At 41.3% G+C, this 23,645-nt stretch overlaps 5 protein-coding genes across 5 annotated transcripts in view; 1 reads left to right on the plus strand and 4 right to left on the minus strand.

Moving 5' to 3' along the window:
• Positions 1 to 1,014: 1,014 nt before the first annotated feature.
• LOC125040950 lies at positions 1,015 to 14,316 on the minus strand. The gene is made up of 5 exons (XM_047635749.1): positions 14,291 to 14,316; positions 13,286 to 14,182; positions 11,320 to 11,374; positions 11,110 to 11,165; positions 1,015 to 1,938 (listed from the first exon to the last, which is right to left on the minus strand). The coding sequence occupies exons 1-5, from the start codon at positions 14,300 to 14,302 to the stop codon at positions 1,030 to 1,032; spliced, it is 1,929 nt and encodes a 642-aa protein (XP_047491705.1). The 5' UTR covers positions 14,303 to 14,316; the 3' UTR covers positions 1,015 to 1,029.
• Positions 7,516 to 8,777, plus strand: LOC125044195. Its single transcript, XM_047640692.1, has 2 exons — positions 7,516 to 7,538; positions 7,647 to 8,777. The coding sequence occupies exons 1-2, from the start codon at positions 7,527 to 7,529 to the stop codon at positions 8,553 to 8,555; spliced, it is 921 nt and encodes a 306-aa protein (XP_047496648.1). The 5' UTR covers positions 7,516 to 7,526; the 3' UTR covers positions 8,556 to 8,777.
• A 1,694-nt stretch (positions 14,317 to 16,010) lies between the features above and the next one.
• LOC125044206 (cuticle protein 19.8-like) lies at positions 16,011 to 17,176 on the minus strand. The gene is made up of 2 exons (XM_047640721.1): positions 17,151 to 17,176; positions 16,011 to 17,045 (listed from the first exon to the last, which is right to left on the minus strand). Exons 1-2 carry the CDS (start codon positions 17,160 to 17,162, stop codon positions 16,224 to 16,226), a joined length of 834 nt encoding a protein of 277 aa, XP_047496677.1. The 5' UTR covers positions 17,163 to 17,176; the 3' UTR covers positions 16,011 to 16,223.
• Positions 17,177 to 19,229: 2,053 nt separating this feature from the next.
• Positions 19,230 to 20,575, minus strand: LOC125040955. Its single transcript, XM_047635762.1, has 2 exons — positions 20,456 to 20,575; positions 19,230 to 20,352 (listed from the first exon to the last, which is right to left on the minus strand). The coding sequence occupies exons 1-2, from the start codon at positions 20,573 to 20,575 to the stop codon at positions 19,468 to 19,470; spliced, it is 1,005 nt and encodes a 334-aa protein (XP_047491718.1). The 3' UTR covers positions 19,230 to 19,467.
• A 2,025-nt stretch (positions 20,576 to 22,600) lies between these two features.
• Positions 22,601 to 23,645, minus strand: part of LOC125044201 (cuticle protein 19.8-like) — a 1,343-nt gene continuing 298 nt past the window's right edge. The window contains exon 2 of the mRNA XM_047640707.1: positions 22,601 to 23,645. This exon is cut by the window's right edge and continues 105 nt beyond it. Within this exon, the coding sequence (XP_047496663.1) occupies positions 22,905 to 23,645 (741 nt within the window). The 3' untranslated portion in view covers positions 22,601 to 22,904.

Here is a 23,645-nt window from a genome sequence, read left to right on the forward strand (position 1 = left end):
ATATACACACATGTATATATATGTATATTTGTATATACATACATATACACACACACACATATATATTCATATTCATACATATAAATAGATATACAAGTACATATATATGTATATATATATACACGAACATATAAATATATATATATATATATATATATATATATATTTCACATTCATATATGCATATATAAATAAATATACATGTGTAGATTATATATACATATATGTGTGTATGTATGTGTGTTTGCATACACATATATGGGATATACACACACATCCACACACACAGACACACACATATATATTTATAGATATATGAATTAGTTTATTGTATGCAAGTATATATATACACACACACGTAGGCTTATCTATATATGCATGTATGGATGGATGATAGTATGTCAGCCTTTCGTTTACACGTATGGCAAAATGTTCCGGAACAATAGCCGCCGCTTTCAGAGCTCATTGTGTCTCTTGGGAATGCTTTAACGACTCACCGTACTGTGCTGGTAGGGAATAATTTCATATCGACTTCTTCATATTGTACCATTCGATTGAGAAATGTTAAGACCCTGTAGCAACAAAAAAAATTATGTTGACCGGTCGGTATGCCGTAGCTTAATGTAGGTACTCATGTACAGTGAGTATGAATAAACATACACACATATATAAATAACACATACTATATGCACACAACATGAAAGATGCCATAGTAATATGAAAACGTTTTACTAACAATTAATCATATAGTGGGATTATCATTCATATAATGAAGGGAAATAATTCATAAAACTATGTTCCTTTATATATATTTTCAGAGGACAGAGTATTTAATTGTTTTACTAACATGACTCCACTTTTAAAGTGTACACACTGAGACATGGCAGGTGTCAACACTTCACCCGAAACTTGACAAATATACGATAAAGCTTCCCGCTTCATCTTATGTGAAAGTCAAGGAAATAATCGGGCGAGTGCTCTACACATCATGTCCACGCAAGCGACTGTGAGTGAATGAATTCGTGGCACTCAGTTGAGCACGCGGTAGGAGGTAGCGTGGCCGGGGTTGTGGATCAAACGGAGGAGCTCGGCGTCACGGAGAGCGGGTCCGGCGGCGGCAGCGTATGTGGTAGGGACGTGGGCAGCGTTGTAGGTGGTGAGGGCGGGATGGGCGGCAGTGTAGTGGAGAGGAGAAGCATAGGCTGCTGGGTGGGAGTAGTGGAGGGGAGTGGAGAAGCCGTAGGAGAAACGGAGAGGAGAGTAGACACCAAGGCCGGGAGCCGCAAGGACGGAGCGCTTCTTGCGGGTATCGGGGGCAGCAGCAGCGGCGGCTGCAGCTTCGTCGTAGGCTTGCTGATGGGCTGCCTTAGCGGCGGCTACCTCAGGAGTGTCCTGGACAGGTTCGGGAAGGGGACCGGGAAGGGCGGCCAAAGGGGCAGCCGCAGGGGCGTCGGGAGCCACTGGCAGGTTGGTGCCGGACACACGGAATCCCAGGGCGTCCGCCACGTAGTGCTGAGTCTGAACCTTTCCCTCAGAGTCTACGTAGTTGTATGAACCACGAACAACACCGAAGGCGTCGCGAGACTCAGCGCGTGAAGAAGGACCACCGGCGTAACCGAAGGAGTACTGACCGAGCTCATCCTGAGCGTGGTACTGAGACTGGACAGGTGCTACAGGTGCGAAGGGAGCGACGTTGTAAGAGACAGGAGAAGGAGCCACGGTGTTGACCACAGGTGTTTTGAGGTTGAGAGGAGCAGCTGCAGGAAGGACACCTGCGTATGAGTAAGGGTGGACACCTGCGTATGAATAAGGATGCAGACCAGAATAACCTGCATAAGGATAGGCGCCAAGAAGGCTGTGATGACCTCCATATACGCCGTTGTACGCAAGCAAGGAGGCGCTGCCGCTAGCCACGAGGGCTGCCACGGAAATCACAGTCTGAAAAGAAAAAACATTTATCAGAAACATATTCATGAAATTATATGTTGTCGAGTTGAGAGGATGTCACTGAATAATTCACAAGAAAATTCCGTGTCATAGAGCTTACCAGAGAGTTCATGTTGACCCACCGTCAAGGAGCTGTCTGTCGGGAAAAGCGGCAACCGCCCCTTATATACACCCGTGGACGTCCTGACCATCCGTTGACGGCGATGGGATGGGCGGGGCTCTGTCCCTAGTATACCCAGTGGCGTAAATCTAGATTAATAACAAGGTTTATTCTTCTTGCCTTCATTTCAGCCACGAGAGAATCATGAATTGTAATGTCCAAAGGCATCATCAGGACGAGCAAGTAGGAGAGAAAAGAATAGTAACAAGGGGGAAGGACAAAACAAACCAATGAACTGGGACTAACTGCTCATTATGAAAGTATAGGTCCCCTGCCTGAATATTTCAAGGTCTTACAATACCATAGTATTTTTTTTTATTATTATAGTTGCTGGGTTGAAATTTCTACAGAACTAGTTGGCTTAAATTTTTTCAAAAGTTTCGAGAACGTTACACGAAACCGCTTTACAAACAAACAAGCAAACAAAACTAGTGAACAATACCCTGATAAAATTATTTAAGTAGCATATCGAAACGGGCTGCTTCTTTATTCTTAAAAAAAAGAAAGAAATGAAATAGATACCCAGTACATTATACATATATAAAATCACAGTACATCAGTTTATTTGTCAAAAAGTCAAAGTCAACAAATATAGTTCAGAATATGAAAACCAAGAAAATTTAACGAAATATACGAAGCTAACACGGCACATCGCCTGTGTTAATATTAGTGCGATGGGTTTCCAAGCAGCTAACTACGAATTAATAACAATCATTGACTAAATTCTATTTGATTCAATCACCGTATCAAACGATATATATAGACCATATTATCTTTTTGTAAAACAGATACAAACAACAATAGCAAGAGCTTCCCACGTATCCTGGGTTAATAAATGAAAATTAAAAGAAAACAAATATTATAAGACCCTAATATCTTTCTGCGGTAATTTAGAAATAAGAGACCCAGAGTCCCAATAGCTGTCCCTAGTATACCCAGTGGCGTAAATCTAAATAAATAACAAGGTTTATTCTTCTTGCCTTCATTTTAGCCTCGAGAGATTCATGAATTGTAATGTCCAAAGGCATCATCATGACGAGCAAGTAGGAGAGAAAAGAGTAACAAGGGGGAAGGACAAAATAAACCAATGAACTGGGACTAACTGCTCATTATGAAAGTATGGGTCCCCTGCCTGAATATTTCAAGGTCTAACAATACCCTAGTATTTTTTTTTTTATTCTTTTAGTTGCTAGGTTTTTTCAAAAGTTTCGGGAACGTTACACGAAACCGCTTTACAAACAAACAAGCAAACAAAACTAGCAACAAACAATTTATTATGGTTCTATATTCTTATGCCATGTAAGAGCTAGTTTCCCACCTTTGAAAATATGCACATCGTCACACAATAACGAATACAACAGTGACTTAGAAGCCTGTAAGAGAAATGCAATAAGAAATAGGTTTTCGTCAAACTATGAAAATAACGAACGATCCATGCTAATTAGAAAGGAGAACAATACCCTAATAAAATGATTAAAGTAGCATATCGAAACGGGCTGCTTCTTCATTCTTAAAAAGTAAAAAAGAAAGAAAAACAAAAATAAGTAAAAATATAAATAAAATGAAATATATATCCAGTACATTATACATATATAAAATCACAGTACATCAGTTTATTTGTCGAAAAGTCAGTCAACAAATTTAATTGAGAATATGAAAACCAAGAAATTCTAACGAAATATACGAAGCTAACACGGCACATCGCCTGTGTGAAAATTAGTGCGTTGGGTTTCCAAACAGCTAACTACGAATTAATAACAATCATTGACTAAATTATATTTGATTCAATCACCGTATCAAACGATATATATAGACCATATTATCTTTTTGTAAAACAGATACAAACAACAATAGCAAGAACTTCCCACGTATCCTGGGTTAATAAATGAAAATGAAAAGAAAAAAATATTATAACAGAAATATTACAATTGCACACCCAGGTAAGGGCCCATCAGCAGCGCGTCTCCGTAATCCACTGTTACAACAAACGAGGGAACATGGAAAAGACCCTAATATCTTTCTGCGGTAAGTTAGAAATAAGAGACCCAGAGTCCCAATAGCTTGACTAATACAAAATCCATCATGGTAAGTCGTAAATATTTTAGCATATTCTATACTCCTTAAATTTCCTTGACAGTCATACACGCAGATACACATATAAATAAGTAAATGCGTATCTATTTTTCTATCTTGCTATTCATTTGGGTATATATGTACCTATCTATCAGTTTAACAATTTATCTGTGTCTCTCTACCCATATGGTCATCTATTCATCTATCTGTTTATCTATCTTTCTATGTATATATATACATAATTATTGTATTGACAGTGAATAAAGGCAAAGAGACGGTGCTTAACTCGCATGTTGGCAACTAAGATTTTCATGTTTATCAGCTTATCTATTCATCTATCTACCCACATGCTTATCTATTCACCTATCTACTTATGTATGTTTCTACGTACCTATTAAACACACACACGCACATACACATGTTTGTATGTATATATATTTTAGCAAAGAAATATTTTTAGCCATAAGGGCTGTCATCATAAAATTTCTGTTATTTGTATCGTTATTTTCGAATTCAGTCAGCATCAAATTTCCTCCATCGTCGTAGTTCACGCGAAACCAATATTTTTTTTCTTTTATTTAATGAGTACAGTGGAAGTCCAATCAAAAACAGAAAATAACTTATTGGAAGCGATTACTCAAGGGGGCACTGAAGAGGAAACTTTATTTTGCATATCTAAATCAGTGTGTAATTACAATGTTATGTTCCTTATGTAATTATGCCATTGTACTTTGCAAAATCTTCTGAAACTAGGTGTTCCTATGGCCTATGTAGTCTATGAAAATTGTAAGCGATTACTCAAGCGGAAAGTTTATTTTGCACATCTAAATTAGTCTGCAATACAATGTTATGTTCCTTGTGTAATTGTTACATTGTACTTTGCAAAATTATACTTCTGAAACAAGGTGTTCCAATGGTCTATGTAGTCTAAGAAACTTGTAAGTTGTAACTTGGCAAACTTATTTACAACACGGATGTGTGGCACCATTAATTGGAGAGGAAAAAAATAATCCAAACTGACAAAAAGTATGTAACTTTATAGTATTTACTTCCTGTTCTTTTATCATTCTTATTTTTATGCTTCTCTAGAACACTTATAATCGACCAAGATATCGCAGATCATCGCCATGGGTTCCACAATAACCTTCCAGTGGCTCCCGATGCCCCTGTAGCTGCCTCTCTGGCTCCCCTTCCCGGTCCCCTTCCCGAACCCGTCCAGGACACTCCTGAAGTAGCCGCCGCCGATACCCGCAAGAAGCGCTCCGTCCTAGCGGCTCCCAGCTACGGTGTCCACTCTCCTCTCCGTTTCTCCTACGGCTTCTCCACTCCCCTCCACTACTCCCATCCAGCAGCATATGCTTCTCCTCTTCACTACACTGCCGCCCCTCCCGCCCTCAACACCTACAACGCTGCCCACGTCCCCACCACATACGCCGCCGCCGCCGGACCCGCTTTCCGTGACGCCGAGCTCCACCGTGTGGTCCACAACCCCGGCCACGCTACCTCCTACCGCGTGCTCAACTGAGTGCCACGAGCTCATTCACTCACAGTCGCTTGTTTGGACTTGGTGTGTAGAGCACTCGTCTGATCCTCACCTTTAACCAGCAGACATGTTCCCAGGAATTACTTGGCGATACATGACGCCTGTCAATGGTGTGTTAAAGTCGAGTGTTGACACTTCCCTTGTTAGTCCACACAATGTAAAAAGCAATCGTGTAAATCACAATGTAAGATATATTTCTCATAAATAAATAATTATTCTCTAAATTATATTTACTTCAACCTTTCAACTTTACGAAATGGAAAATTTCAATATTGCCATATTCATTATAAAATATCTCAAACAATATATATATATCATGATAAGAAAAAGAAGAAAACAAGTTTGAGCACAAATTTCTAATGTTCCCACATAACGTATATAAAGACAACATATACAATTACTGCTGAATATCCATTTGTTTTAGCTTATTTTTTTTTTTTTTCAAACTTGAATTAGTATTGAAACTTTTTATCTATTTTATGAAAATTTTAACAAGTAAAGTCGAAGGTTGACACTTTCCCTGCTAGCCAGGGTAAGCTTATTATATTTCCTTTAAATCAAAAGGCAACTAGTATACTCCCAAAGACAATATATGGTAAATAACTCAATATCGAATAAATATTATATCAAATAAATAGGATAAAAAAAAAAAAAAATATATATATCCTGCAAGTCATTTTATCGTCACTCATATCCGTGAAGCTTGTCATATGTTTAACTCATTTCATTAGCTTCATCAGCTACGTAATGCTCAATGCCGTTTTTCCTAACGCTGTCATATCCTGTAATAGTAGTCCATCTGTCATTTTCCAAGTTCATATAATTAGTATTCGTTTCGGAACAATTACTTTTCAGCGAAGAGGTAAATCAGCTAAGTTGACACCTTCCATGCGGCCCTATTTAAGTAATGTAAAATCTCATGATTTAATAACTATATTTAATGAATAACATGATGGTAAATTAGCATCAGAATAAACCGTGTTTTTAGAACAAACGCAGAATGTAAACATGTATGTCAAAATCTCTCAGCGTTCTAGATTCTCTTTAGTTATATATATACATATATACATATATATTCATTGCGCAGTCAATATAATGCACGAAAATGCAAGCACATATCCTACATACTCTATTTTATAGTTGTCTTTCATATTCTTTCTAATAAAGTATACAATCCCTCTTCTCCATTACAAAAATGATACTCCCAGCAACGAACCACATCATTAACAAAATTTCAGTGATTCAACAGTCTATTCACCTTAAATGAGGAGTAAAGAAAACAATGCAAATCTCGATAGTATTTCCAGTATACGGAAAATAGTAGAAAAAATAGCTTAAATACAGCATTAAAAAAAGGCATTCGGCTGATGAATTCCGGAAGTCATCTATTATTTGTATTTAATGCACATAACATAATACATATCGTAAATAAATATTCACGAAATTGTTTTTCTTATTTTAGGAAAAAAAAAAAGAAAAGATATCACTGATATGAAAGTCAATTACTATTATTGTTTTCTTGCCTTATAAATAGGTAGAGAATAAAGACAACTAAACCTAATGTATTTCAGGGAATCTGCACAAGTTTAGATAAAATCATTACGAGCAGTATTAACGAGTTATTCTATAACTTTCACTGTCATTTTCCATAGTTCTTCGCATTCGTTCAGTATCCCCACTTGTAGGCATAACCGGATGTGGAAGGAATAGCCCCGCCCATTCCATGACGGTCGGGACGTCCACGGGTATATAACGGGCGGCTGCCGCTTTTCCCGACAGACAGCTCCTCGACGGTGGGTCAACATGAATGCTCTGGTAAGTTCTACGACACGAAATATTCTTGTGAATTATTCAGTGACATCTTTTTCACTTCGACAATATACAATTTCAAAAATGTTTCTGATAAATGGTTTTACTTTTCAGACTGTGATTTCCGTGGCAGCCCTCGTGGCTAGCGGCAGCGCCTCCTTGCTTGCGTACAACAGCGTATATGGAGGTCATCACGGCCTTCTTGGCGCCTATCCTTATGCAGGTTATTCTGGTCTGCATCCTTACTCATACGCAGGTGTCCACCCTTACTCATACGCAGGTGTCCTTCCTGCAGCTGCTCCTCTCAACCTCAAAACACCTGTGGTCAACACCGTGGCTCCTGCTCCTGTCTCCTACAACGCAGCTCCCTTCGCACCTGTAGCACCTATCCAGTCTCAGTACCACGCTCAGGATGAGCTCGGTCAGTACTCCTTCGGTTACGCCGGTGGTCCTTCTTCACGCGCTGAGTCTCGCGACGCCTTCGGTGTTGTCCGTGGTTCATACAACTACGTGGACTCTGAAGGCAAGGTTCAGACTCAGCACTACGTAGCTGACGCCCTAGGATTCCGTGTGTCCGGAACAAATCTTCCAGTGGCTCCCAACGCCCCTGTAGCTGCCTCTCTGGCCGCCCTTCCCGGTCCCCTTCCCGAACCTGTCCAGGACACTCCTGAGGTAGCTGCCGCTAAGGTAGCCCATCAACAAGCCTACGATGAAGCTGCAGCCGCCGCCGCTGCCGCCCCCGATACCCGCAAGAAGCGCTCCGTCCTTGCGGCTCCCGGCCTCGGTGTTTATTCTCCACTCCGTTTCTCATACGGCTTCTCCACCCCCCTTCACTACACCCACCCAGCAGCCTATGTTTCTCCTCTTCACTACACTGCCGTCAATCCCGCCCTCAACACCTACAACGCTGCCCATGTCCCCACCACATACGCCGCCGCCGCCGGACCCGCTCTCCGTGACGCCGAGCTCCTCCGTGTGGTCCACAACCCCGGCCACGCTACCTCCTACCGCGTGCTCAACTGAGTGCCACGAATTCATTCACTCACAGTCGTTTGTGTATACCTGGTGTGTAGAGCACTTGCCTGATCCTCACCATTAACTAGCAGACTTGTCTCCACGATTACTTGGCGATACATGATGCCTGTTAATGATGTGTTCAAGTCGAGTGTTGACACTTCCTATGTTAGTCCACACAATGTAAAAAGCAATCATGTAAATCACAATTTCTCATAAATAAACAAATATTCGAAATTATGTTTACTTCATCCTTCCATCATCATCACTGGGTCATTCTTGCAACTGACATGTTAATATTCGGTTTTGCTTGTCTAATCAGAACATTTAAATATCTTTATACTCATCTTATGTCATATATTTATACTCATTCATGTTTTATTACATATATCGAAGCCATTTTCGGCGGGGAAACACTTTAACAGTGACGTTTCTGGCAAACTATCATATTCAGATGTTGCTATATATGTTCATCTGCTTATGGCAGTGGTACTCAGTCTCGACAGTTTGGTGATACACTGAAAATATTTCTTAGACTTCTAGACAGACCAACGATTTACTTCAGTAATATATTCATATGATAGTTTTGTTATTGTATGGTTATTATATTCCCTTCCAAAATATAGGTTTCTGTAAATTAGATAATTAAAACAGTTATTGGGACATTAGTGCTTGAATCGACTAACAAAGCCGTTGTATATTTTGTGAAACATTTGAGAACACGCCTTCGTTTCCGAATTGCCATTATTAATATTAAAATAAATTTATATATATATTATATACAATTTTATGTATATTTAATCATGGTTTCGACATTAAACTGTGACACTTTCTCAACGCATATTACGCAACACATTTGGAAGGACCTCACGACACAAAAGTTGGGAACCTCTGCCTTATGATGTCGAGTTAGTGTTTCTACGGAGTTTACTAGGACCACTTCCACCAGTCAGTTAAGTTTCGTGTTGCTTAATGAGCATAATACGCATATTTATTTAATTTCGAGTTTCATTCTTCCTGATTCAGCACTCTTATCGTTGTGGACAGGTGTGACTGTTCCGATAACAAAGACATTCCTCATGGCGAATATGAATTCCCAAATAACAAAGGTAATGACAAAAAGTTTGAGAAAAATACATATAATTATTTTCAGCATTTCCACTAAAGATAAAATGTGACATAGAACACAACTACTACTAGGTAATATTTTCTGTCCCCAGTAAAAGAAGAAAAAATCAGAAGCATGAAAATTAATCATAACTAATATTATCTTGCCTTTTCTAAAGATAGCAAGGAATAATTATTTTTATATAACTGTTACTTATACCATTCTTTCTAGATTTGCACCTATAGACGTATCCGGAAGCAGAAGGCAGAGCCCCGCCCATCCCATCGCCATCAGCTGATGGTCAGGGCGTCCACATGTATATAAGGGACGGCTGCCGCTTTTCCCCCTACTTTTTTATCTTATACTTCTTTATTTTTCAGGTAGCTAGCTACCCTTAGCTTTCCTTCCCCCCCTGTAGTTCATCAGACTTCCCGACAGACAGCTCCTCGACGGTGGGTCAACATGAATGCTCTGGTAAGCTCTACGACACTTTTTCTTTCTTTCTTTCTTTCTTTCTTTCTTTTTTGTGAATATTTCGATGATATTTTTCACTTCGTGGCACTCAGTTGAGCACGCGGTAGGAAGTGGCGTGGCCGGGGTTGTGGACCACACGGAGGAACTCGGCGTCACGGAGAGCGGGTCCAGCGGCAGCGGCGTATGTGGAGAGTAGACACCGAGGCCGGGAGCCGCAAGGCTTCTTGCAGATATCGGGGGCAGCAGCAGCGGCGGCTGCAGCTTCGTCGTAAGCCTGCTGATGGGCTGCCTTAGCGGCGGCTACCTCAGGAGTGTCCTGGACGGGTTCGGGAAGAGGACCGGGAAGGGCGGCCAGAGGAGCAGCCACAGGGGCGTCGGGAGCCACTGGCAGGTTGGTGCCGGACACACGGAATCCGAGGGCGTCAGCCACGTAGTGCTGAGTCTGGGCCTTGCCCTCAGAGTCCACGTAGTTGTATGAACCACGGACAACACCGAAGGCGTCTCGAGACTCAGCTCGTGCAGAGGGACCACCGGCGTAACCAAAGGAATACTGACCGAGTTCATCCTGAGCGTGATACTGAGACTTGACAGGTGCTACAGGTGCGAAGGGAGCTACGTTGTAAGACAGGAGCAGGAGCCACGGTGTTGACCACAGGTGTTTTGAGGTTGAAAGGAACAGCTGCAGGAAGGACACCTGCGTATGAGTAAGGGTGGACACCTGCGTATGAGTAAGGATGCAGACCAGAATAACCTGCATAAGGATAGGCGCCAAGACGGCCGTGATGGCTTCCATATACGCCACTGTACGCAAGCAAGGAGGCGCTGCCGCTAGCCACGAGGGCCGCCACGGAAATTACAGTCTGAAAAGTAAAATCCATTAATGATAATAAAATGAAAATTCTGTATTGTCGAAGTGAAAAATATCATCGAAATATTCACAAAAAGAAAGAAAGAAAGAAAGAAAAGTGTCGTAGAGCTTACCAGAGCATTCATGTTGACCCACCGTCGAGGAGCTGTCTGTCGGGAAGTCTGATGAACTACAGGGGGAGGAGGGGGAGGAATCCTTAGTTTAAGGGGGGGGGGGGAAGGAAAGCTAAGGGTAGCTAGCTACCTGAAAAATAAAGAAGTATAAGATAAAAAAGTAGGGGGAAAAGCGGCAGCCGTCCCTTATATACATGTGGACGCCCTGACCATCAGCTGATGGCGATGGGATGGGCGGGGCTCTGCCTTCTGCTTCCGGATACGTCTATAGGTGCAAATCTAGAAAGAATGGTATAAGTAACAGTTATATAAAAATAATTATTCCTTGCTATCTTTAGAAAAGGCAAGATAATATTAGTTATGATTAATTTTCATGCTTCTGATTTTTTCTTCTTTTACTGGGGACAGAAAATATTACCTAGTAGTAGTTGTGTTCTATGTCACATTTTATCTTTAGTGGAAATGCTGAAAATAATTATATGTATTTTTCTCAAACTTTTTGTCATTACCTTTGTTATTTGGGAATTCATATTCGCCATGAGGAATGTCTTTGTTATCGGAACAGTCACACCTGTCCACAACGATAAGAGTGCTGAATCAGGAAGAATGAACCTCGAAATGAAATAAATATGCGTATTATGCTCATTAAGCAACACGAAACTTAACTGACTGGAGGAAGTGGTCCTAGTAAACTCCGTAGAAACACTAACTCGACATCATAAGGCAGAGGTTCCCAACTTTTGTGTCGTGAGGTCCTTCCAAATGTGTTGCGTAATATGCGTTGAGAAAGTGTCACAGTTTAATGTCGAAACCATGATTAAATAAACATAAAATTGTATATAATACATATATATAAATTTATTTTAATATTAATAATGGCAATTCGGAAACGAAGGCGTGTTCTCAAATGTTTCACAAAATATACAACGGCTTTGTTAGTCGATTCAAGCACTAATGTCCCAATAACCGTTTTAATTATCTAATTTACAGAAACCTATATTTTGGAGGGAATATAATAACCATACAATAACAAAACTATCATATGAATATATTACTGAAGTAAATCGTTGGTCTGTCTAGAAGTCTAAGAAATATTTTCAGTGTATCACCAAACTGTCGAAACTGAGCACCACTGCCATAAGCAGATGAACATATATAGCAACATTTGAATACTGGCCATGAAATGTTTGCATACATAAATAATATCAGGCAGTAATACCTAAATGCATGAGTCCTTTCTGATATCATCTGAATATGATAGTTTGCCTGAAACGTCACTGTTAAAGTGTTTCCCCGCCGAAAATGGCTTCGATATATGTAATAAAACATGAACTTTCAATTGACGAATTAGTGTATACACCAACGTTAGAGTTGGTATTTAGAAATAAATCACATGCGTTAAACGTCTGTGAAATGTCCTGCAGAATATGATATGATATAGATCTATATTTGATTTGTTATGTTTATTTGATAAATTTATATGTTACTGAGTTATTTTCCATAACTTGTCTTTCTTTGGAAATATGATGCCTTTGGATTTCAACATTTGCCATTGCTTACGAGGGCTAGCATGGTAAATGTAAACACTCGACTTTGAGGATTTACATTTTCACCAAAAATAGTAAGAGTTTCAGTACTAATTCAAGTTTTAATGTTTAAAAAAATATGCCAAAATAAATAGATACTCAGCAGCAATTGTTTATATTGTGTTTATATACGATATGTGGGAGCACTAAGTATTTGCTCTATCCAAGCTTTCCTCTCTCTTTTTTTTTTTTTTTTTTTTTTTTTATCAACAAATATATTGTTTTAAGTACTTCACAAAGATGAGTATTAAGATATTTAAATGTTCTGATTAGATAAGCAAAACCGGGTATTAACATGTCAGTTGCAAGAATGACCCCATGATGATGATGGAAGAATGAAGTAAACATAATTTCGAATATTTGTTTATTCATGAGAAATTGTGATTTACATGATTGCTGTTTACATTGTGTGGACTAACATAGGAAGTGTCAACACTCGACTTGAACACATCATTAACAGGCATCATGTATCGCCAAGTAATCGTGGTGACATGTCTGCTAGTTAATGGTGAGGATCAGGCAAGTGCTCTACACACCAGGTATACACAAACGACTGTGAGTGAATGAATTCGTGGCACTCAGTTGAGCACGCGGTAGGAGGTAGCGTGGCCGGGGTTGTGGATCACACGGAGGAGCTCGGCGTCACGGAGAGCGGGTCCGGCGGCGGCGGCGTATGTGGTGGGGACATGGGCAGAGTTGTAGGTGGTGAGGGCGGGATTGGCGGCAGTGTAGTGAAGAGGAGAAACATAGGCTGATGGGTGGGCGTAGTGAAGGGGGGTGGAGAAGCCGTAGGAGAAACGGAGTGGAGAATAAACACCGAGGCCGGGAGCCGCAAGGACGGAGCGCTTCTTGCGGGTATCGGGGGCGGCAGCGGCGGCGGCTGCAGCTTCATCGTAGGCTTGCTGATGGGCTACCTTAGCGGCAGCTACCTCAGGAGTGTCCTGGACAGGTTCGGGAAGGGGACCGGGAAGGGCGGCCAGAGAGGCAGCTACAGGGGCGTCGGGAGCCACTGGAAGATTTGTTCCGGACACACGGAATCCCAGGGCGTCAGCCACGTAGTGCTGAGTCTGAACCTTGCCCTCAGAGTCCACGTAGTTGTATGAACCACGGACAACACCGAAGGCGTCGCGGGACTCAGCGCGTGAAGAAGGACCGCCGGCGTAACCGAAGGAGTATTGACCGAGCTCATCCTGAGCGTGGTACTGAGACTGGACAGGTGCTACAGGTGCGAAGGGAGCTGCGTTGTAGGAGACAGGAGCAGGAGCCACGGTGTTGACCACTGGTGTTTTGAGGTTGAGAGGAGCAGCTGCAGGAAGGACACCTGCGTATGAGTAAGGGTGGACACCTGCGTATGAGTAAGGATGCAGACCAGAATAACCTGCATATGGATAGGCGCCAAGAAGGCCGTGATGACCTCCATATACGCCGTTGTACGCAAGCAAGGAGGCGCTGCCGCTAGCCACGAGGGCTGCCACGGAAATCACAGTCTGAAAAGTAAAACCATTTATCAGAAACATTTTTGAAATTGTATATTGTCGAAGTGAAAAAGATGTCACTGAATAATTCACAAGAATATTTCGTGTCGTAGAACTTACCAGGGCATTCATGTTGACCCACCGTCGAGGAGCTGTCTGTCGGGAAAAGCGGCAGCCGCCCATTATATACCCGTGGACGTCCCGACCGTCATGGAATGGGCGGGGCTATTCCTTCCACATCCGGTTATGCCTACAAGTAGGGATACTGAACGAATGCGAAGAACTATGGAAAATGACAGTGGAAGTTATAGAATAACTCGTTAATACTGCTTGTAATGATTTTGTTATCTAAACTTGTGCAGATTCCCTGAAATACATTAGGTTTAGTTGTCTTTATTCTCTACCTATTTATAAGGCAAGAAAACAATAATAGTAATTGACTTTCATATCAGTGATATCTTTCTTTCTTTTTTCCTAAAAAAAGAAAAACAATTTCGTGAATATTTATTTACGATATGTATTATGTTGTGTGCATTAAATACAAATAATAGATGACTTCCAGAATTCATCAGCCGAATGCCTTTTTTTGATGCTGTATATAAGCTATTTTTTCTACTATTTTCCGTATGCTGGAAATACTATCGAGATTTGCATAGTTTTCTTTACTCCTCATTTAAGGTGAATAGACTGTTGAATCACTGAAATTTGGTAATGATGTGGTTCGTTGCTGGGAGTATCATTTTTGTAATGGAGAAGAGGGATTGTATACTTTATTAGAAAGATCCTAGTGCATTTGGTGCTAAGGGTTTACGGCAACAAGGCAACTGAATATGAAAGACAACTATAAAACAGAGTATGTAGAATATGTACTTGCATTTTCGTGCATTATATTGACTGCGCAATGAATATATATATGTATATATGTATATATATAACTAAAAAGAATCTAGAACGCTGAGATATTTTGACATACATGTTTACATTCTGCGTTTGTTCTAAAAACACGGTTTATTCTGATGCTAATTTACCATCATGTTATTCATTAAATATAGTTATTAAATCATGAGATTTTACATTACTTAAATAGGGCCGCATGGAAGGTGTCAACTTAGCTGATTTACCTCTTCGCTGAAAAGTAATTGTTCCGAAACGAATACTAATTATATGAACTTGGAAAATGACAGATGGACTACTATTACAGGATATGACAGCGTTAGGAAAAACGGCATTGAGCATTACGTAGCTGATGAAGCTAATGAAATGAGTTAAACATATGACAAGCTTCACGGAGATGAGTGACGATAAAATGACTTGCAGGATATATTTATATTTTTATCCTATTTATTTGATATACTATTTATTTGATATTGAGTTATTTACAATATATTGTCTTTGGAAGTATACTAATTGCCTTTTTATTTAAAGGAAATACAATACGCTTACCTAGGCTAGCAGGGAAAGTGTCAACCCTCGACTTTGCTTGTTAAAATTTTCATAAAATAGATAAAAAGTTTCAATACTAATTCAAGTTTGAAAAAAAGCTAAAACAAATAGATATTCAGCAGCAATTGTATATGTTGTCTTTATATACGTTATGTGGGAACATTAGAACTTCGTTGTGCTCAAACTTGTTTTCTTCTTTTTCTTATCATGATATATATATATTGTTTGAGATATTTTATAATGAATGATATGGCAATATTGAAATTTTCTATTTCGTAAAGTTGAAAGGTTGAAGTAAATATAATTTAGAGAATAATTATTTATTTATGGGAAATATATCTTACATTGTGATTTACACGATTGCTTTTTACATTGTGTGGACTAACAAGGGAAGTGTCAACACTAGACCTTAAAACACCATTTACAGGCATCATGTATCACCAAGTAATTCCTGGGGACATGTCTGCTGGTTAAAGGTGATGATCAGGCAAGTGCTCTACACACCAAGTCCACACAAGCGACTGTGAGTGAATGAGCTCGTGGCACTCAGTTGAGCACGCGGTAGGAGGTGGCGTGGCCGGGGTTGTGGACCACACGGAGGAGCTCGGCGTCACGGAGAGCGGGTCCCCGCGGCGGCGGCGTATGTGGTGGGGACGTGGGCAGCGTTGTAGGTGTTGAGGGCGGGATGGGCGGCAGTGTAGTGAAGAGGAGAAGCATAGGCTGCTGGGTGGGCGTAGTGGAGGGGAGCGGAGAAGCCGTATGAAAAACGGAGTGGAGAGTAGACACCAAGGCCGGGAGCCGCAAGGACGGAGCGCTTCTTGCGGGTATCGGGGGCGGCAGCGGCGGCGGCTGCAGCTTCGTCATAAGCCTGCTGATGGGCGACCTTGGCGGCAGCTACCTCAGGAGTGTCCTGGACGGGTTCGGGAATGGGACCGGGAAGGGCGGCCAGAGGAGCAGCCACAGGGGCGTCGGGAGCCACTGGCAGGTTGGTGCCGGACACACGGAATCCGAGGGCGTCAGCCACGTAGTGCTGAGTCTGAACCTTTCCCTCAGAGTCCACGTAGTTGTATGAACCACGGACAACACCGAAGGCGTCGCGAGACTCAGCTCGTGAAGAAGGACCACCGGCGTAACCGAAGGAGTACTGACCGAGCTCATCCTGAGCGTGGTACTGAGACAGGACAGGTGCTACAGGTGCGAAAGGAGCTACGTTGTAAGAGACAGGAGCAGGAGCCACGGTGTTGACCACAGGTGTTTTGAGGTTGAGATGATTAGCTGCAGGAAGGACACCTGCGTATGAATAAGGGTGCAGACCAGAATAACCTGCATAAGGATAGGCGCCAAGAAGGCCTTGATGACCTCCATATACGCCGTTGTACGCAAGCAAGGAAGCGCTGCCGCTAGCCACGAAGGCTGCCACGGAAATCACAGTCTGAAAAGTAAAACCATTTATCAGAGACATATGAAATTATATGTTATCGAAGTGAAAAGATGTCACTGAATAATTCACAAGAATATTCCGTGTCGTAGAACTTACCAGAGCATTCATGTTGACCCACCGTCGAGGAGCTGTCTGTCGGGAAAAGCGGCAGCCGTCCCTTATATACCTGTGGACGTCCTGACCGTCATGGGATGGGCGGGGCTGTTCCTTCCACATCCGGTTATGCCTAAAGGGGAGGATACTGAGTAAATGCGAAGAGCTATGGCAAATAGCAGCGAAAGTTATAAAATAACTCGTGAAGAATACTGCTTGTAATAATTTTGTGGTATCATTATTCTCTACTATATTTATAAGGCAAGAAAATAATAAATGCAGTTGACATTCGTGCCTGTGATATCTTTCAATTGAGTTTCCCATAAAAAGCATGGATATTTATTTACGATATGTACTATGTTATGACCAGTATATACAAATAATAGATGACTTCCAGAATTCACCAGTCGAATGTCTTGTAAATGCTGTATATAAGCTATCTTTTCTACGATTTTCCGTATATATATATATATATATTTTTTTTTTTTTATAATGGATAAGGATTGTATACTATGTTGGAAAGATCCTTGTGCTAAGGGTTTACAGCGACAAGGCAAGTTAATGTGAAAGACAACTGTAAAACAGTATGTAGGATATGTGCTTGCATTTCTATGGATTATAATTACCGCAGAACACATATAACTGACTAAAGAGAATCTAGAACGTTAAAGAACATAACTCGACGTCTTAAAGACACGAAGGACAAGAGCAAGACTGAGAGAACGACATAAAACATCCGCACTGAGAAAGGAAGCACCAGTTCGAGACAATCTACACTCCTTTTCAGACCACAAAACCAAAATGAACCAAACTCCATTCTATCATCACAAAGGACGCTACTAGACGCGATTTTTTGTGATTCTATCCCTGTGGGTGTATTATACATCATGGACTGACGAGTTTCTAGATAATAAGAAAGGAGAACATTGACACTACCAAGATGAAAAGCAGGTGACGCTTGTTTATCGTATAACGAATTTCGCGAAGATAAAACGATAGAAAGATTTTCTTGAGAGATTTTGACACATTATATGTTTACAGTTTACCTGATATAGACATTCTCGGTTCTATAAGTATATTATATTCTGGATGTCAATTTGCCATTAAATAATTCCTTAAATATAATTGTTTAAATCGTGACATACAAGAGGATATTTTACTTTAGTTAAATAGGTTCGCATTGAAAGTGTCAACTTGGCTGATTTACCTCTTCGCTGAAAAGTAATTGTTCCGAAACGAATAATAATTCTAAGGTCTTGGAAAATATGACAAAAGGATGACCATTTACCAACCTTATATCTCTGCTTACCTGATATTTGTAAGACTCTTGCTCAGGACAATACTCACTTCATTATGAAATACATGGATTTTTTACAAGGACTTTCGGATGAGGTATGAAAAAACACCATACACAATAGGATAATGTTGAAAGAAGAAATAATTGTTTCGAAATCCTCTCAGATCTGATCTTTAGATCTGTAGATGGAATCCAGATGGATTTTCAAACTGGTGTCTCTTCGGTCAATAAACGTTTTGTTTTGTTTTTTTTGTACATAATGGTTTTTTCACTTATGAAATGCATTAGCTTGTTTTGAAGCACTTAAGAAGGAGGGGAGGGGGGGCAAACACTGCTTGTTGATATTATGGTAGATAAAAAAAAAAAAAAAAAAAACTACGAAAATGAAGTTAGTGAAGGAGATGGTTTTTAACTCATAGCGTTCATTTAGGACTATATGAAATCCAGGAAGGCTTCGAAATTATTTCTTTCATTTACCCCATTTTGTGTATCTTACCTATTTTGTATCTTATCAACACGTCTATTATGTAGAACCGTGGACAGACGAATAGGATGAAGCACAGATAATTTATCAAACCTTTTTAATTTTAATCCCCATATATATATGGGGACTCAGTGGCAATTGTTTATATTGTGTTTCTATATGATATACGGGAACAAGTTTTTGTTTTGACCAAACTTTATATATTTTGTTTAAAGTACTTACTAGAAGTGAATATAACACTATTGAAATGTTCTATTTTGATAAGCAGATAACCAGTTGAAAGGATGAATCAAATATAATCTAGAATATTTGTTTATTTATGAGAAATATATTTTACATTGTGATTTACATGATTGCTTTTTACATTGTGTGGACTAACATAGGAAGTGTCAACACTAGACCTAAAAACACCATTTACAGGCATCATGTATCACCAAGTAATTCCTGGGGACATGTCTGCTGGTTAAAGGTGATGATCGGGCAAGTGCTCTACACACCAGGTCCACACAAGCGACTGTGAGTGAATGAGCTCGTGGCACTCAGTTGAGCACGCGGTAGGAGGTGGCGTGGCCGGGGTTGTGGACCACACGGAGGAGCTCGGCGTCACGGAGAGCGGGTCCCGCGGCGGCGGCGTATGTGGTGGGGACGTGGGCAGCGTTGTAAGTGTTGAGGGCGGGATGGGCGGCAGTGTAGTGAAGAGGAGAAGCATAGGCTGCTGGGTGGGCGTAGTGGAGGGGAGTGGAGAAGCCGTATGAAAAACGGAGTGGAGAGTAGACACCAAGGCCGGGAGCCGCAAGGACGGAGCGCTTCTTGCGGGTATCGGGGGCGGCCGCGGCGGCGGCTGCAGCTTCGTCATAGGCCTGCTGATGGGCGACCTTTGCGGCGGCTACCTCAGGAGTGTCCTGGACGGGTTCGGGAATGGGACCGGGAAGGGCGGCCAGAGGAGCAGCCACAGGGGTGTCGGGAGCCACTGGCAGGTTGGTGCCGGACACACGGAATCCGAGGGCGTCAGCCACGTAGTGCTGAGTCTGAACCTTTCCCTCAGAGTCCACGTAGTTGTATGAACCACGGACAACACCGAAGGCGTCGCGAGACTCAGCTCGTGAAGAAGGACCACCGGCGTAACCGAAGGAGTACTGACCGAGCTCATCCTGAGCGTGGTACTGAGACAGGACAGGTGCTACAGGTGCGAAAGGAGCTACGTTGTAAGAGACAGGAGCAGGAGCCACGGTGTTGACCACAGGTGTTTTGAGGTTGAGATGATTAGCTGCAGGAAGGACACCTGCGTATGAATAAGGGTGCAGACCAGAATAACCTGCATAAGGATAGGCGCCAAGAAGGCCTTGATGACCTCCATATACGCCGTTGTACGAAAGCAAGGAAGCGCTGCCGCTAGCCACGAAGGCTGCCACGGAAATCACAGTCTGAAAAGTAAAACCATTTATCAGAAACATGAAATAATATGTTATCGAAGTGAAAAGATGTCACTGAATAATTCACAAGAATATTCTGTGTCGGAGAACTTACCAGAGCATTCATGTTGACCCACCGTCGAGGAGCTGTCTGTCGGGAAAAGCGGCAGCCGTCCCTTATATACCTGTGGACGCCCTGACCGTCATGGGATGGGCGGGGCTCTGCCTTCCACATCGGTTATGCCTAAAGGTGAGGATACTGAGTAAATGCGAAGAGCTATGGCAAATAACAGCGAAAGTTATAGAATAACTCGTGAAGAATACTGCTTGTAATAATTTTTAGGTATCATTATTCTCTACTATATTTATAAGGCAAGAAAATAATAAATGCAATTGACATTCGTGCCTGTGATATCTTTCAATTGAGTTTCCCATAAAAAGCATGTATATTTATTTACGATATCTACTATGTTATGACCTATATATTCAAATGATAGATGACTTCCAGAATTCACCAGTCGAATGTCTTGTAAATGCTGTATATAAGCTATCTTTTCTACGATTTTCCGTATACTAAAAATACTATCGTGATTTGCATAGATTAATAGAATGCTTGTTGATGTGGTTCGTTGTTGGGGGTATATATATATATATTTTTATAATGGATAAGGATTGTATACTATGTTGGAAAGATCCTTGTGCTAAGGGTTTACGGCGACAAGGCAAGTTAATGTGAAAGACAACTGTAAAACACTATGTAGGATATGTGCTTGCATTTCTATGCATTATATTGACCGCAGAACACATATGTAACTGACTAAACAGAATCTAGAACGTCAAAGAACATAACTCGACGTATTAAAGACGTGAAGGACAAGAGCAAGACTGAGAGAACGACATGAAACATCCGCACTGAGAAAGGAAGCACCACTTCGAGACAATCTACACTCCTTTTCAGACAACAAAACCAAAATGAACCAATTACATTCTATTATCACAAAGGACGCTACTAGACGCGATTTTTTTTTTTTTTTTTTTTTTGTGATTCTCTCCCTTTCGGTGTATTATATATCATGAACAGGCGAGTTTCTAGATACTAAGAAGGGATAACATTGACACTGCCAAGATGAAAAGCAGGTGACGCTTGTTAATCGATAACGAATTTCGCGAAGATGAGACGATAAAAATATTTTCTTGAGAGATTTTGACACATATGTTTACAGTTTTCCTGATATAGACATTCTCTGTTCTAGAAGAACATTATATTCTGGATGTTAATTTACCATTAAGTCATTCCTTAGATATAATTGTTTAAATCATGACATACAAGAGGATATTTTACTTTGGTTAAATAGGTTCGCATTGAAAGTGTCAACTTGGCTGATTTACCTCTTCGCTGAAAAGTAATTGTTCCGAAACGAATAATAATTCTAAGGTCTTGGAAAATATGACAAAAGGATGACCATTTACCAACCTTATATCTCTGCTTACCTGATATTTGTAAGACTCGTGTTCTGGACAATACTCACTTCATTATGAAATATATGGATTTTTTACAAGGACTTTCGGATGAGGTATGAAAAAACACCATACACAATAGGATAATGTTGAAAGAAGAAATAATTGTTTCGAAATCCTCTCAGATCTGATCTTTAGATCTGTAGATGGAATCCAGATGGATTTTCAAACTGTTGTCTCTTCTGTCAATAAACGTTTTTTTTTTTTTTTTTTTTTGTATATAATGGTTTTTCACTTATGAAATGCATTAGCTTGTTTTGAAGCACTTAAGGAGGAGGGGAAGGGGGGGGCAAACACTGCTTGTTGATATTATGGCAGATAAAAAAAACCCAAAAAACTACGAAAATGAATTTAGTGAAGAATGGTTTTTAACTCCTAGAGTTCATTTAGGACTATAATCCAGGAAGGCTTCGAAATTATAATTTCTTTCATTTACCCCATTTTGTGTATCTTACCTATTTTGTATCTTATCAACACGTCTATTACGGAGAACCGTGGACAGACGAATAGGATAAAGTACAGATAATTTATCAAACCTTTTTAATATTAATCCCCATATATATATGGGGATTCAGTGGCAATTGTTTATATTGTGTTTTTATATGATATATGGGAACAAGTTTTTGTTCTGACCAAACTTTATATATTTTGTTTTAAGTACTTACTAGAAGTGAATATAACACTATTGAAATGTTCTATTTTGATAAGCAGATAACCAGTTGAAAGGATGAATCAAATATAATTTAGAATATTTGTTTATTAATGAGAAATATATTTTACATGGTGATTTACATGATTGCTTTTTACATTGTGTGGACTAACATGGGAAGTGTCAACACTAGACCTAAAAACACCATTTACAGGCATCATGTATCACCAAGTAATTCCTGGGGACATGTCTGCTGGTTAAAGGTGATGATCGGGCAAGTGCTCTACACACCAAGTCCACACAAGCGACTGTGAGTGAATGGGCTCGTGGCACTCAGTTGAGCACGCGGTAGGAGGTGGCGTGGCCGGGGTTGTGGACCACACGGAGGAGCTCGGCGTCACGGAGAGCGGGTCCCGCGGCGGCGGCGTATGTGGTGGGGACGTGGGCAGCGTTGTAGGTGTTGAGGGCGGGATGGGCGGCAGTGTAGTGAAGAGGAGAAGCATAGGCTGCTGGGTGGGCGTAGTGGAGGGGAGTGGAGAAGCCGTAGGAGAAACGGAAGAGGAGAGTAGACACCAAGGCCGGGAGCCGCAAGGACGGAGCGCTTCTTGCGGGTATCGGGGGCGGCAGCGGCGGCGGCTGCAGCTTCGTCATAGGCCTGCTGATGGGCGACCTTTGCGGCGGCTACTTCAGGAGTGTCCTGGACGGGTTCGGGAATGGGACCGGGAAGGGCGGCCAGAGGAGCAGCCACAGGGGCGTCGGGAGCCACTGGCAGGTTGGTGCCAGACACACGGAATCCGAGGGCATCAGCTACGTAGTGCTGAGTCTGAACCTTTCCCTCAGAGTCCACGTAGTTGTATGAACCACGGACAACACCGAAGGCGTCGCGAGACTCAGCTCGTGAAGAAGGACCACCGGCGTAACCGAAGGAGTACTGACCGAGCTCATCCTGAGCGTGGTACTGAGACAGGACAGGTGCTACAGGTGCGAAAGGAGCTACGTTGTAAGAGACAGGTGCAGGAGCCACGTTGTAAGAAACAGGAGCAGGAGCCACGGTGTTGACAGGTGTTTTGAGGTGGAGATGATTAGCTGCAGGAAGGACACCTGCGTATGAATAAGGATGCAGACCAGAATAACCTGC

The sequence above is a fragment of the Penaeus chinensis genome, chromosome 3 (assembly GCF_019202785.1).
Source record: "Penaeus chinensis breed Huanghai No. 1 chromosome 3, ASM1920278v2, whole genome shotgun sequence".
NCBI lineage: Eukaryota > Metazoa > Arthropoda > Malacostraca > Decapoda > Penaeidae > Penaeus > Penaeus chinensis.